At 35.8% G+C, this 14,155-nt stretch overlaps 1 protein-coding gene and 1 long non-coding RNA gene across 2 annotated transcripts; both read left to right on the top strand.

The window, feature by feature from the left end:
* The first annotated feature begins 417 nt into the window (after nucleotides 1-417).
* Nucleotides 418-8,657, top strand: LOC135786896 (uncharacterized). Its single transcript, XM_065296504.1, has 3 exons — nucleotides 418-553; nucleotides 7,296-7,368; nucleotides 7,641-8,657. The coding sequence occupies exons 2-3, from the start codon at nucleotides 7,355-7,357 to the stop codon at nucleotides 8,443-8,445; spliced, it is 819 nt and encodes a 272-aa protein (XP_065152576.1). The 5' UTR covers nucleotides 418-553; nucleotides 7,296-7,354; the 3' UTR covers nucleotides 8,446-8,657.
* A 311-nt stretch (nucleotides 8,658-8,968) lies between these two features.
* LOC135786897 (uncharacterized) lies at nucleotides 8,969-11,266 on the top strand. Its single transcript, XR_012335571.1, has 3 exons — nucleotides 8,969-9,120; nucleotides 9,750-9,798; nucleotides 9,886-11,266. It is a non-coding gene; the product is annotated as an uncharacterized lncRNA (long non-coding RNA).
* The last annotated feature ends 2,889 nt before the right edge of the window (nucleotides 11,267-14,155 follow it).

Genomic DNA, 14,155 nt, shown 5'->3' on the forward strand with positions numbered 1-14,155 from the left:
TAGTTGAGGAATTGAGTGGTAAACAGGTACAAAAGTACTTCATATCTCCCAAAACACAGCATTAATGTATAGATGGGAAGTAAACAAAAAAAATGATATATTATTTGTATCATTAAAAATGTATATATTTTTTGTAATCACCCTTTTAATTTCTGGGGTCATTTTTACCCCCAGGGAACTGTAACGTATACAGGAAAATAGGGGGTTATGAGGGTTAATCAAACACAGTATGAGACGCAATTGTGTAACTCCTAGAGTTTACATTTCAAGTTCTGATCTTCGAACAGAAAAAAATTGGCATTCAGATGGATATCCGTTTGGAATTTGCAACGTATGCTGTCCAGCTTTTTCTCTTTAACCCCTTTTTTCCAGTTCCTGAAAAATGAAACTGAGTTGGTAAATGAAACTGAAACTTAACTGCTGCATTGTTTCATAGTTAACAGTCAGAGAACAGACTGAAGAATCACTACAGCAGTGGAGCAGTGAAGGAAGCATTGCCCAAGAAGCTAAAAACAGTTCAGCATCTTTTACCTTTCAATTTTCCACCATCCAGGTAAGTCTGCAAAATTATATGCAAAATTAATATTTAGTGTGTTTGTTTATAAATGAAAACTATTTGGTATATTTTATCTAAATCTGCTTGAATCCTTTATTAAATTTAAGGTGTACATAAACGGTCTGTAAGGGGTTACATAGTCAAGAAATGCAATGATCTTTGAGGTCTTCCAACAAGTTGATGATCTAGCTGTACCTCGGAGTTTTTTAAGTTAAAATGTGACTGCACTTTCTCTGTTGGCTTAGCATCACGCCTGTGGAGTGTGGAATGACCTGCCGAATCAGACCTCCTAAACCAAAACATATCTTTTTACACCGGTGTACAGTGATCAGTGTCAGGGGTGTCAAACTCAGCTCCTGTGTAGGCAGTACAGCCACTCACCCCTGTTGCTTATTCAGCATATTGAAGTGAATGCAGTAGGCTAAGCACATGTGAACGCGCCATTCCCGCATACACCTCATTTTTGCACCTGACTGTAGTGTCCGACTTCAAACAGCGCTGCACAAATCGAACGCGCATTACATCAAAGTACCGCGAGAGCAATTTTAAAGCATACGAAGCTGCGCCGATTGGTTTGCGCAGTAACAAGAGAATACGTCACAATTGATGCCCGGCAAGAAACAGTGGTGGGCTGTCAGCTGTACCTGTGTACAAAAAAAATATTGATTTTTTTTTGTGTAGCCTAATTGTGTTTGTATAGTGTCGATATATACATATCAGTTATAAAAGATTGTTAAAATATTTTAAAATGTTAATATGGTTTCAAGTGTGTGATTTTGTTATTGTTGTTTTTTAGTGAAGGGGTTGAGTGCACCACAATAAAAGTCCACTTATGGCACCAATTTGGAGAGATTTGATCCAACCTCCATAAAACAGAGTTGGTTTTAGCTAAACTCTGCAGGACAGTGGCCCTCCAGAAGCTGAGCTTGACACCTGTGGACTGTATAGTTGATTTTTAATGCCCTTTTTTATTTCTTTTATTATGTGCTTAAAGTAATTTTTTGTATTTTGTTTCATAATTTGTACAGTGCTTTGATCAGAACTGGCTGGTGTTAAACCTGCCTTGTCTTACAAGATTCTCATAGCAATTTGTGAAATTTTTTCGAGGTGGCTAATTCGTATTAATTTGTAAAACCACATTCGTATGTATTATGTACAACTGGCTTTTGCCCCTGTGACGTTGAGGTCATGGCTGAGGTTTCGTTGTTTTTTTATATTAATAAAAAAATGATGTGGCTAATTCGTATTAATTCATACAACCACATGCGTATGTTTATGTACAACTGACTTTTCCCCTGTGCATTGGGATTATGGGTGAGGTTTCGTTGTTTTTTATAATAATAATAAAAAAACGAGGTGGCTAATTCGTATTAATTCGTACAACCACATTCGTATGTTTATGTACAACTGGCTTTTGCCCCTGTGATGTTGGGGTTATGGTTGAGATTTCATTGTTTTCTTATAATAATTGTGGTTTTTTTATTCACTTAATACGAATTCATACGAATTAGCCAACCCATAAAATATGTTCAAATTCCTGTGAGATCAGGCTGCAACACCTTGCCTGGTTTTACCTCTATGGCTGTTACATTAAACAAATGCTGTTACTAAAGAAAATATGGATTACACAGGTGGAAACACTAAACCGGTGAAAACCCTCGCCTCTTCTTCAATGGACAAATCAAAGTAAGTATGCTGAAAACAATAATGATGTTAAAGGTGGAGTGCATGATTTCTGAAAAACGCTTTGGAAAAAGGAGTCGGGCCGGCTACCAAAACACACTTGTAGCCAATCAGCTACTAAACAACATTGTTGCCTATGTATGGGGGAGGTCTATCAAAAGAAGGTCCAGATTCTACTGGGTAGGGGCGTGTTTGTTTAGGTGATTTCAAATGTCAACATTGGCTTTCAGAGATCATGGACCCTGCCTTAAAGGAGGAATTTAAATAGTAAAAAAACAGAAAAAATAAACTGTGAAATGTTTTCCTGAATTTATAGTGTTTTTAATGTTTTTTTTTTACAGAGATTTGAATCCTAACACGGAAGGAATAATGTATGTGATGCATGAGCTTAAAGAAAAAAAATGTACAGACAACACCCTACTCTCCAACTTGGACTTTGCTGAGGGTTTCCTGAAAGATCATCCTTTAAACTTGACCTCAAAGCTATTGGTTAAAGGCAATTGGTCACATGTGAAAATTGGCAGCAGTACATTACGTGTTTTTACTGTGAGCTCAGACAATGATCACAACACCCATCTCAACCTCCATATACAATGCTATAATAAAGTACATAAGAGCTGGATTGAGGAATGGCACTTTTTTGGCCACTCCTGCCAGGATGAAATCAAATCCTGTTTTATACACGCAAAAGAAGCAATTTCTCAGAATGGTCTTGATAAACTAATGATCAAATGCAACCGGTTTTCAATCACTTACTCCAGCTCATCCTCGGGGTCAAATTTTAAAACTGTGGAAACTAAGTGTCAGTTTAAGCTTGAGACGATTACTGTTGAGGGTTTGCTGGAGAGGAAGTCCTGGCTACAGAAAGAGAAATCCACATGCCATGATTTGATAGCATGTCTACACTGTTAGATGTCGCTGTAGATTTAGCAGTACATTACTGTAAAAATCCACAGTACTATACTGTATGTATACATTACAGTACAGTACTGCAGTTCATAATGCATTCTGGGTAAATTTGTTTGAGCGGGAAAATTTTACAGTATATTTTGGTCTTGATGTAACCTTGCTGTAGCCATTGCTGTAATGTGCCAGGTGTACTTGCAATAATCAGAGAAAGTGCGCCAGAGTCAAATCACACAGAGGGAGAGAGAGCACAACTCCTGGCTGCAGCTGAAGGAGGACGATTGATTTCTGGCAGTTCGGTAAGTTTGAAATATTTCTGTTTCATGAAAACTTAATTTTTAGTTTAAGAATGTTGTGAATAGTTTGTCACAATATTGTTTTAAACGTGCAATGAGAGAAAAAAACGGTCGCCAACAAAGTTTCAATCTCCCTCAGAAAGTAAGCTAACGTTACACACAGATGTCTACCGCTGCTTTAACTCGCTTTACACCTTTTTTAATGAATATAGGGTTGTTTTAACTAAATTATGAGGGTTTTGGTGAGTTTATATTGTGATGAAAGTGTGGTGACAATGAAACTATTTTTAACGAAATGGACAAAGACAACCCGCCAGCGCGGTCTTGCGGTCCCAGCATAACGGTCGTTTATCTCGGCGTTTCATCCGTTCAGTTAGCGTCAGAGAAAAGTATTAAGTTCGACTGTTTGGTAAGGCTGTGGTTGTAAACAGACAGGACTTGACACGCCGTACACAGCATACCGAACTCCTCCACAGAAGTGAAAACAAGAAACCTCATATTTAACTGGATACATGCATCGAACTCATCGCAGCTTTAACTTCGACCAAATATCATTCAGACCATCTTAATATCAGATGAACGAAAGGGATTGCCGCGCGTATTGTTGTTGTTATTATATTACGGTATATCCGCAAAAGCAGAGAATATCTTCTCTAAAGCGTTTTACACGTCCAGTAAGTTGTCCAATACATTTTTATGGCATATTGTTTCCACCACTTCAGATGCATTACATGCAGTATATATAAGTTTCCAAAACACATCAAATCAATGCACGAAAAGAGAATGGGCTCCGCATTTACGTACCTTTGTCTTCTCGTCTCTGTCATCTGATCCTTCATCTCTGGATGTAAAATAGTCCATTATAACATCGTGTAGGAAACTGGCATCACCAGGATTGCTCAGATTTAGGCGATCATGTTTATCTTTAAAGTGAGCAGCTAGCTACTAACTTGTTAAAAAACTTTTCGTGAAATAGCGTGTTACACCGCAGCCGGGTAAAACATTAAAGGGACAGTCTTTTTGCCTTATCACTATAAATCGCTATTTTCTGCACTAAACGAGACATTTTCAGAGATTTTCTGTAGACAAGATGTTATAATTAAAAAAAGACTTATTTAGATATTTAGATATAATATATAATATAACAACTTATATATATATATATATATATATATATATGTTTTACAACTGACTAAACACTTACAGTAATGTTTTATTTGTTAGCATAGCATGATATTAGATTTAAACACTTAATACATTTTTAAATCAATCACTTTGTCTCTGCACAATGAACATTATCAAATATTATTAATGTTGTAAAATATATTGTTCATTGTTAGTTCATATTAGTTAAGGCATTACCAAATGTTAAGGAATAAACTCTTATAGTAAAGTGTTACTAAATTTTCTTTTACCATTTCCTTCACAATGTCTACTTATTTCTATGGCTAACAGATTTTGTAACATTTGTCTTTTTTACAGTCTTACCATTGCTTGTAAGCTGGATTGGGTAAGATGGATCATCTTTAAAGGCACCAGGCAAGTACATGATGTACAGTTACAAGTCATGTATTTTTTCGACTGCAATATTAAATGCTTTCACGTCACATGCAAAATTACACAGGAATGTGGCTGACTTTTTATTTGTAGTTTACATGAGTGTCATTGCACTTTTCAGGAGTTAAGGCAGATGTGGAGGCACAACGGGTGATACCAGACACACACCAAGCACATTATGTTCGGTAAGTTTGCACTTTACCACTACAGTTTCTTTAAATACCCATGTATACACTCATTCACTCATTCACACACAACACTGTAACACGACCATACACAACATGTACACAATTGTCTTAGTTTGCCATGTAGAAATATACAAACAGAAATATTCAGACTTTGGTTATAAGAAATGTAATTTAATAATTATATTTATTTAGCAGAGGTGTCCCTGGACTTTATTGACAAAAGATTTTGTTTTCAGAATAAAAAGTTGTGTCCAAATCAGTAACAATTGTACTTTCTGTTCAGGACATTCAATCATGACAGGATCCAGGTGGATGCTGTCCATTGATGAAAGAGTTTGTTCCGAGGTAAGTGAATCTTCTGTATTTTAATGTAATTAGGTGTGGAACAGTAGAATAAGAGCAAAAGGTTTCAGAATAGGAGTAAGTTCAAGGCTAAGTTTAGTTTTTTAAAAATCTTTTTCTATCTTATATTTGTTGACTTAATGTTTATGATATTTCTAACAGGTTTCTGGATAGAATTAATTCCAAAGATGGGAAAAAGTGCACATCCAGACAAGGAGCAAGCAAAAAGACAAGGAACTTGGTGCAGAGAAAAGCTGTGGCCATTAACCCCCATGTGAACAGCTTCATGCAGTCCCTGATTGAGTTCGAATGGACGACTTCAAAGTAAAGGCCACTGTGGTCTGTCTGCCACAGTTTAATTTTAAATTTATTTTTAGTGTTCAATGAAATTCAAGTAGAATATTTAAAACTATGAGCCAGTGTTGTTTTTACCACAGTGAAATGTTACCTTTTAGTCGATGATGGACTTTAAACTGAAAACTTCAAACTATGGACCAGTGTTCTATTTGCCAGAGTTAAATATGTTACAGCAGGGGTCTCCAAACTTGTTTATACTTGTTGATTTTATTTTATTTAACTTGTTTATATGTTTATTATTGTTTAAAATCTTGTTTTAAATATGTTTTGTTTCAATTAAATGTTTTTTTTAAATAAAATTTTGATACATACATTGCTTGGATTGCCTTTTAATTCATTATGTTTTAATTTAGCATTTTTACCATATTAATAACTATAGATTTAAACCTAAATCTCTAGCTATTTTATATAATATTATTGTATTAACTGTAATAAGTAATAAATAGTATTTATGGGTCAATATAGACATTACAGTAAATTACTGTAAAAATAGACTACTGTAATAAAATATTGTAAAATTACAGTACAGTACTGCTTTGTAACTATACAGTACTAGTTTGTGTACTGTAAAATGGTATTACAGTACAGTACTGTAAAACCAAAATACAGTAACTTACTGGCAACCGTGCTGCCAGTACCGTACTGTAAAAATACAGGGAAATCGTTAACAGTGTAGATCATCTCATCAAGCTATATCTCACCACACCCGATCCTCCAGAAAACAACTGCAGATTCATCATACATGCAGACAAACAAATAGTACGAATTGTCTCTGCAAGTGATCTTAATGAAAAAGAGTATGTATTGCTGTGTGACAATGATAAAGTGGTCTCGATGTATCCTCAAAAATGGCAGTAGATGCTATGAAAGAGCTCAGAAATAATGCTACACATGTTCTGGTTAAACATGCTCTCATTTATATAGCTCGGAGGTAGTCCAAGGAAATTACTTTATTATTCCCTGGGTATCAAACCCATGACCATGAGATAGCTAGTGGCATGCTTTAACCGTAATTTTACAATGTGCTACAAAAACATTTTATCCTGTTTTAAAGTGAAGACATTTTAATGAAACAAAGTATTATACATCAAAAAGTTATGGATTGCAGTTTTAAAATCTGGCAAATTGTAGCTTGCTTTATGTTGTGCCATCTCTGTTGTAACTTTCTCTATTGTGCTATTAACATAAAAAATCAGAAATAAATGTAAGTGTTTTCTGTGTAACATTTCCCACATATTTCATACATTCACAAAAATGCTTCAATAAAGAAAATTCAAAATGCAAAAAATACTTTGGGTGTCTTTCTTATTCTTTGCTGTCCTGAAGTGAACTTACTTGAATTGTTTTAACTCCATGCAAGTAAGAGTGCCATGAAAACTAAACTAAATTTTGTTCCTGCACGTTTTGTAGACTGACGATATCCTTGTTGCTGAAACTCTACATAACTGCTGAATTTCTTCTGCTTGGCAATGGACAAAATAATGTGAGTAGATCTGCATTACAGTCTTTATTGACAATTACAGTCAATGACAAGAGCTTTCTCCGCTTAATTTAATGGTTTACACATCACTTATTGAAGGCTATACTGTGGTTGAGTGGTTTATAATAATATATAATATATCATATTGTGAAATAATATGAAGGTGTTTAAATGTTCAGAAATGTATATTTTAGTACAACTCAATAATGCATTCACTGACAACATTTACATTTAGGAATGACTTTTTAACACAACTTTGTTTGTTTTCTTAAAAGTAAATATTTTGATGAGGCATCTCTCGACCTGGACTGTCTCCTTTCAGTGAAAGTTCAATTACATAAACAGGGATTGCTGGACTCACAACTGAAGACCAACCTTCAGTTCTCCATCCAAGCCATTGAGCCCTTTCCTGCATCCAAGCGGTATAATGCCTGTCTAATGGTGGAGGGAGACGATTTTCTAGTAAAGATCACTGCAGGGACTCCAGTCCTCTATTATACAGTCCATACAGGTCCAAACGGGCCACAGCTTCATCAAAGAGTCCAGACAGAGTCTAGACTCACAACCGCTAGCCTGTCAGAGAGCCACTTTGCCGGGCATCAATGTCGTGATGAGATTGAGAGCTGCATGGAGCAAGCCAGAAAAGCTCTGAGCCGAAAGACAGAAAAAAAATCATCACATCTGGATAAGATGGAAATAAAGATAACCTGTGGAGAGTTTCACCTCACCTACAGTACCCATGAGCCGCAGCAAACCCTCTATATCCAACCACGCCGCAGAGTCTCCCTTGGAAAAACAATGTCTGTGGAGAAGATCCTGGAGACAAAGACATATCTGGAGAAAAGTGGAGAGATGGGGAAAAGCCTACTGACCTGTTTCCAGCATGTGCTGCAGATATCTGATAGCTACTGGAAAGACAACCATCGAATTATGCTTCAGGGTGATGGGCAGGTATTAGAGTTTGTCATTGGCAAACTAAACAAACATGCAACCCAGGATTTTTTCTATACTGATGCTCAGAACAACGTTCAAAAGAAACAGATCGTAGAAAGAATGTGGACTGAGTACTTATATGATTAGAAATAAAGAAATGTGCTTCTGCTTATCTATTACTTCATGAATCAGTAGATAATACTTAAGTAAACATGCTAATGTAGACTGAAGAAATTACAAGAAATTACAAGTGTGGTCATTACTGCAAGGGTAGATGTTGTATATCATTATTGTGGCTTGTTCCTTTTATTATTGCCTATTTTTGACCAAAATCAGAAATAAAGTTGTGTTGAAACTGGTGTTTTGGGCATAGAATGCTTAATAATATTTGCTGTATAATCCTGACAGATGTCTCAAGCCCAAACCATACAATGCAACCTATTGGCATTTCTTCTTTTAGAAATACAGAAAATACTTATGCTCCCTCCCTCCTTTCCAACACAATGACTCATTGCTTCTTCCTTAAAAATGAAACTAAACTAAACCAGGAAGAGTTTTGTGAAATTGAAACTTAACTAGTTTTTGAGAATAGTCTATAAGCTTTAACATCACTGAACCACTGGAAGAAGACACGTTCTACCTTTAATTTGACCATTATTTAGGTAAGTCTGTGTCCTTCACCACCGTTTTCACAATATACAGTAGTAAAAAGGGTCATTTGTTTCTTCTAGGTGAAAACAGTGTTTGGAAATGTATTTGTTTCGAGGAGACAATATATTCAGAAATTAGAAATTATTAAGTTCCTACACTGTCAAACTACAGGTAATCCTAAACAAAACACCTAAAACAATTTATTTATTATCGACTTGCTTATTAAACATGTGAACTGCTGAAATATATTTCAAAACTAAACTGGCATGTTAAGGTTACAAACAAGATATTCATGCTAAACTAGGTTTGGAAAAAGACTTGTTTTAAAGCTTTGTAAGTATACCCTTCTGGTTTCAGAAACAAAGTTTCAAGTTATTAAGATGTAGGTAAAATAAAAATCAGCTTTTTTAATATTTAAGTATTGCTCCTTTTTAACTTTTATAAACAACTATTATATATATATATATGAACTGCTTTTGTGGTTTCTTTTACAATTGAAGAGCGCAGATGCAAAACCCCCTGGTATCTGAAATGTTTTCTTGGATGGATTCTTGTACTCAATAGATTTTGCCAACACTCCAGTTATTCTAAATGACCTGAGGGCGTCAAAGTGGATTTGAAGGAAAAGTATTTGATGAACTTATAATACCTACTGAGAGCATTCGGTTAATATCATTACCTCATTTTTGATGGTGGTGGCATTTAGCGGCTTTTGCATCTGAGCTCCTCTATTATTACCTGAAAGTGCAATATTCCTTACTTATAAATTAACAATTAAGCTAATGCAATGCATCTTTCAGGTGGAAATTTAACACACAACACAAACCTTCTCTCAATGGACACCTCATTGTAAGTACGTGTTAAAAAATAATTATCTACAAAAGAATTATATTTTTTATAATAAATGTGTTTATATAAATGTATGCATTTTTATAGCTGTTACACCAGTTTTCACCCTAACACAGAAGGCATCATGTCTGTGAGGAACGATCTCCAAAAAAATAAATGTACGGACAGGATCCTCCTCTCCAATCTGGCCTTTGCAGAGAGTGTTCTTAGAAACCATCCTCTGAAAGGGTCTTCAAAACTGCTGGTTAAAGGAGAATATTCCTATGTACAAATTGGTGACAGTGAGGAAAAGGTTTTTACCGTAACATTAGAAGACAAAGAAATCCATCTTAACCTCTGTATCCACGACAGCCAGGGTCCAAAAGTCAACAAATATAACATAAAAGCCTGTCACTTTTTTGGCCACGCATGCCAGGATGAAATCACATCCTGCTTTGATCAGGCTAAAGATGCTGTTCCTGCTGATGGGGTGCATTTATTACACATCACTTGCAACAGGTTCTCCATCATCTACACCACTGAGTTTGTAAATCTAATCAAAACCGTGACAACTAAGTGTCAGTTTAAGCTCGAGACCATCACTGCTGAGGGTTTGCTGGAGAGGAAAATTTGGCTACAGAAAGAGAAATCTACAAGTCATGAACTGATAGAATGTCTAGATCATCTCATCAAGCTATACCTTACCACACCTGATGCTCCAAAGAATAACTGTAGATTTATCATACATGGAAACAAAGAAATTGTCAGAATTTTCTCTTCAGGTGAACATTGCGAGAAAGAGTATGTATTGCAACATGAGGGTTATAGTAAGTTATCAATGTTTCCTCCGGCGTGGGAGTAGTTGCTATGATGACAGAGGTTAGAAGTGTTGTTTTTCATACAGTAAAAAGTCTTTATGCAATAGACTATATTAGCAAAGATTTAAATATTACAGCACCTATGATACAATCATAATAGGAAAGCAAAATCAGATTTGGTAACAATAAATGCAAACGTGGTTTTATTTAAAGGTTTACTTGTATTTCAAAGAAAGAATTTACTACTTTAATCTACTGTGTAGTTATGAAATTAATTTTATTATCCAATGCACACACTTCTGTAGGTGTGTGAGGCATTTTACTGCTTTTCATCATGTTTTTCATGTCCACCTGATTGATAATGTGTGTTTATGTGATTAGATTTGTGATCCTTTTAGTTGTTGGCACTACAGGTGTGGTAAGGGGAAATGTTCAGTAGGTGGCTAGACTTGAATTATAGGAAGAATGTGTTGCCCTGAACAGCTACAGTTTCTTTGTTTATTTTTATTTTACATTTTGAAATGTGGAAAGCAACTGATCTGTATCAGAAATGTTTCTTTATTTTTATGTAAAAAAATTTTTTAAATATACAGCTTCAATCTTTACATTTTTGTAGGTCCTCATCTTGCATTTTGTTGTTTTCTGGCCTAAATACTAATAAACTATTTTTTTAATAAAGAATACAAATAAAACCTACAAAAATAAAATTAGTACTGCTTAATAGGTTACTGCAATTTATATTATAATCTGCCAGTTGTACAACATCTTGTAAATGTGTATGTACAGGTTTGGCGCAACATTTTTTATGTATATATAAATAATGAGATGTTTTAGACTCATAAGGATGCCTGACGTGGTCCTTGTAGCATTTGAAATGCTTATATATCGACCAAATCATGCTTGGCCTTAAAGTGTACTGTATAGCCTAAAATGTCAACATTTTAGTATAAAAGTGGATAGACAACATCATGATCCTGGAATGAACACAATGAGAGTCTATAAAACTAAATACACTAAAACAAATGTGTCTGTGTTTTATCATCTTCTCCAGCACTTAACAACACATGTCAACCCATTGTTAAAACACCAACTAAGTGTTTCATTATTTACTTGACCTCAGCTAACCGCTCTTTTCAGATCTCTAGTACTGCAGACCAAAGCCAATCTTACTATTATATTTAAGAGAGAAACCACGTTACATTAGTAAAAATCAATTACTCGATAATATAATAACACAAAAAGCAAACAAAAAATACATATTATATCAGCTAAAACATCATTACACTTCAGACAAACTCAGCTATTTTTAATCGCAAGTCCCAGACCCTCTCTTCATTAAGAATGACATCACTCTTGTTCCAGAGTGTTTCTCTAACACATAACAACTGTATATTGTACCGTTACATGAGGCTTGTACACTTTTACTTACACGTACACTTACTTTTAAGTCCAGCGATGTCTATTCAAACTCTGTTTTCTCTTTTTTTCCCATTATTTCATTCCAGGTTTTTTGCAGGTTGATTTGTCTTGCAAGTCTTCCTCTACAATTTCCATAAGATTACACAGTGATACGGCGCCCCCTGTTGTTCTGGCGGAGTAGTGTAATTCACCGAAATGTAGCATTAACAGACAAATCATACTTTAACAATTAACATTTACAAAGGAAGTGTCTTGAATATTTAATCTGTATGTCCTGCAGTACTTGGCTATGCAATTAAGAGTAAAGCAAATTAACTCCAGATTAAATTAATTAAGGAAAGAAGAAAAAGGCAAAGAGTAATTGTTAAGTTGCAGATCAAAAGGCAATGGAGTGTTTGGTTGACTAACAAAATCAGGAGAGAGATCAGCCCACAGTTTGGGTAGAAACGGTGTGTGTTTCTCTTTCTCTTCTTAAAAGAAGTCCATAAAAAACAGTGAAGATTTACACGCCAACAGAAGTTAATAACAGGTCCTATGAGGACAAATAGTTGTGTGCATGTGTGAATACAAACGAGTGTGTAAATGTTTGTGCGTGCATATGCTTGTGAAGGAAGAATGATGTGTGGGTAAGTGTGTTTAACAGGCGTAAGTGAAAACAGGCCTGCTGGCTGTATGAGTAGATGGCCGTCTTCAGTCCATTACACATGCTTTCGCTTAGCATTTGATCGATATACCATGTGCAATCATCAACTGCAGGAATCCATTTGTGCGGTTGTGTGTGTGTGCACGCCAAAGTGCTTTTGCTTTGGCGTTACACGGTGAAATTGAATGCAAAAATAAAAACTCGGCAGACGTTGTGTTGTCACACTAATCTGGGATCAGTTACCTTCAACCAAATTCTGCTCTGAACCAACCTACAGAAACTCTAAAACCGCTACCTTGTATCTTCAGCTCATGAGGAAAATGTAGCTCAGTTGACATTAAAGTGCTTTGTTACTGAATGATTATCATTACCGGACAGGTTTCAGTTTACCATTTAAACAGTTAAAGATTTTTGTCTAATAGCAAAAGTATTGCTGCTTTCAGAAAACTGGTCTGTGTTTAATTGAGGTGCATCAGCCCATGGAGACTGAGAATAGCCCTCACCATAGCAACAAAACCAAGATTCATGGGATTTTCCCACTAATTCAATGAAGGCCATTCACTCAACCTGGATGACAGACACAGATACAAAATAGTGTGTATAAAGTTACAGAGGAATAAAGCCATTTGCCATGAGTAAGTATTTTCCCACAGAAATGTGCAGAGGACCATCTGAGGTTTTCTCTGTGTGTGTGTGTGTGTGTGTGTGTGTGTGTGTGTGTGTGTGTGTGTGTGTGTGTGTGTGTGTGTGTGTGTGTGTGTGTGTGTGTCTCACACGACGCAATAAAGAGCCCAGGGTCCTCAGCGATGAAGTAACTGCTTTGGCAAAGCCACTAGTAATTGAATACAGGGCTTGTTCTGTGTTTGATGAACACATTCATACTGTACATATTAAGATACTTTGGACTCGTGTGTGCATACATTGTGCATACAAACAGGCTATTTTATTGAACTATGCAGAAAAGATTAAATTAATAATTTAAAATAACGTGTAGTTAAGGTATTGGGGGGAGGTAATGGCATTTCATGCATTCTGACTTATTAACACAGTTAAAGAGTTAGATTTCTCATGCTAAACATGGGCAAAGGTTCATAACATTTGGGTGTATCAGAGTATTTCTGTGCCAAATGCACTTCGTCTGGGTTCATACAAGATTTGGAAACTACTGAATCTTTTGCATAAGCAGTGCAACAAGTACAGTGGAAGTCCTTATATGGGCACTTAAAAAGGGTAGCACATACACAAACCAAACGAGAGCTGACCCAAAATCAACGTCACCAAGTGTGTTGTTGTTTGTGAGCCTTAGCCTCAACTGGACAAAACGCGTTACGTCCCTATGTTGTCTCAGATGACAATGTTTGTCCTCTGGCATACTATCGTAGCTTCTCATTGCGTTTCGAAATTGAGGTTTGGTGCAATGCGCAATCTCACCACTAGATGCCACTAAAAAAACATTACAGGCTCTATCATACACCTGGCGCAATGCAATGCAATGCAC

Source organism: Paramisgurnus dabryanus, chromosome 20 (genome assembly GCF_030506205.2).
Source record: "Paramisgurnus dabryanus chromosome 20, PD_genome_1.1, whole genome shotgun sequence".
Lineage (NCBI taxonomy): Eukaryota > Metazoa > Chordata > Actinopteri > Cypriniformes > Cobitidae > Paramisgurnus > Paramisgurnus dabryanus.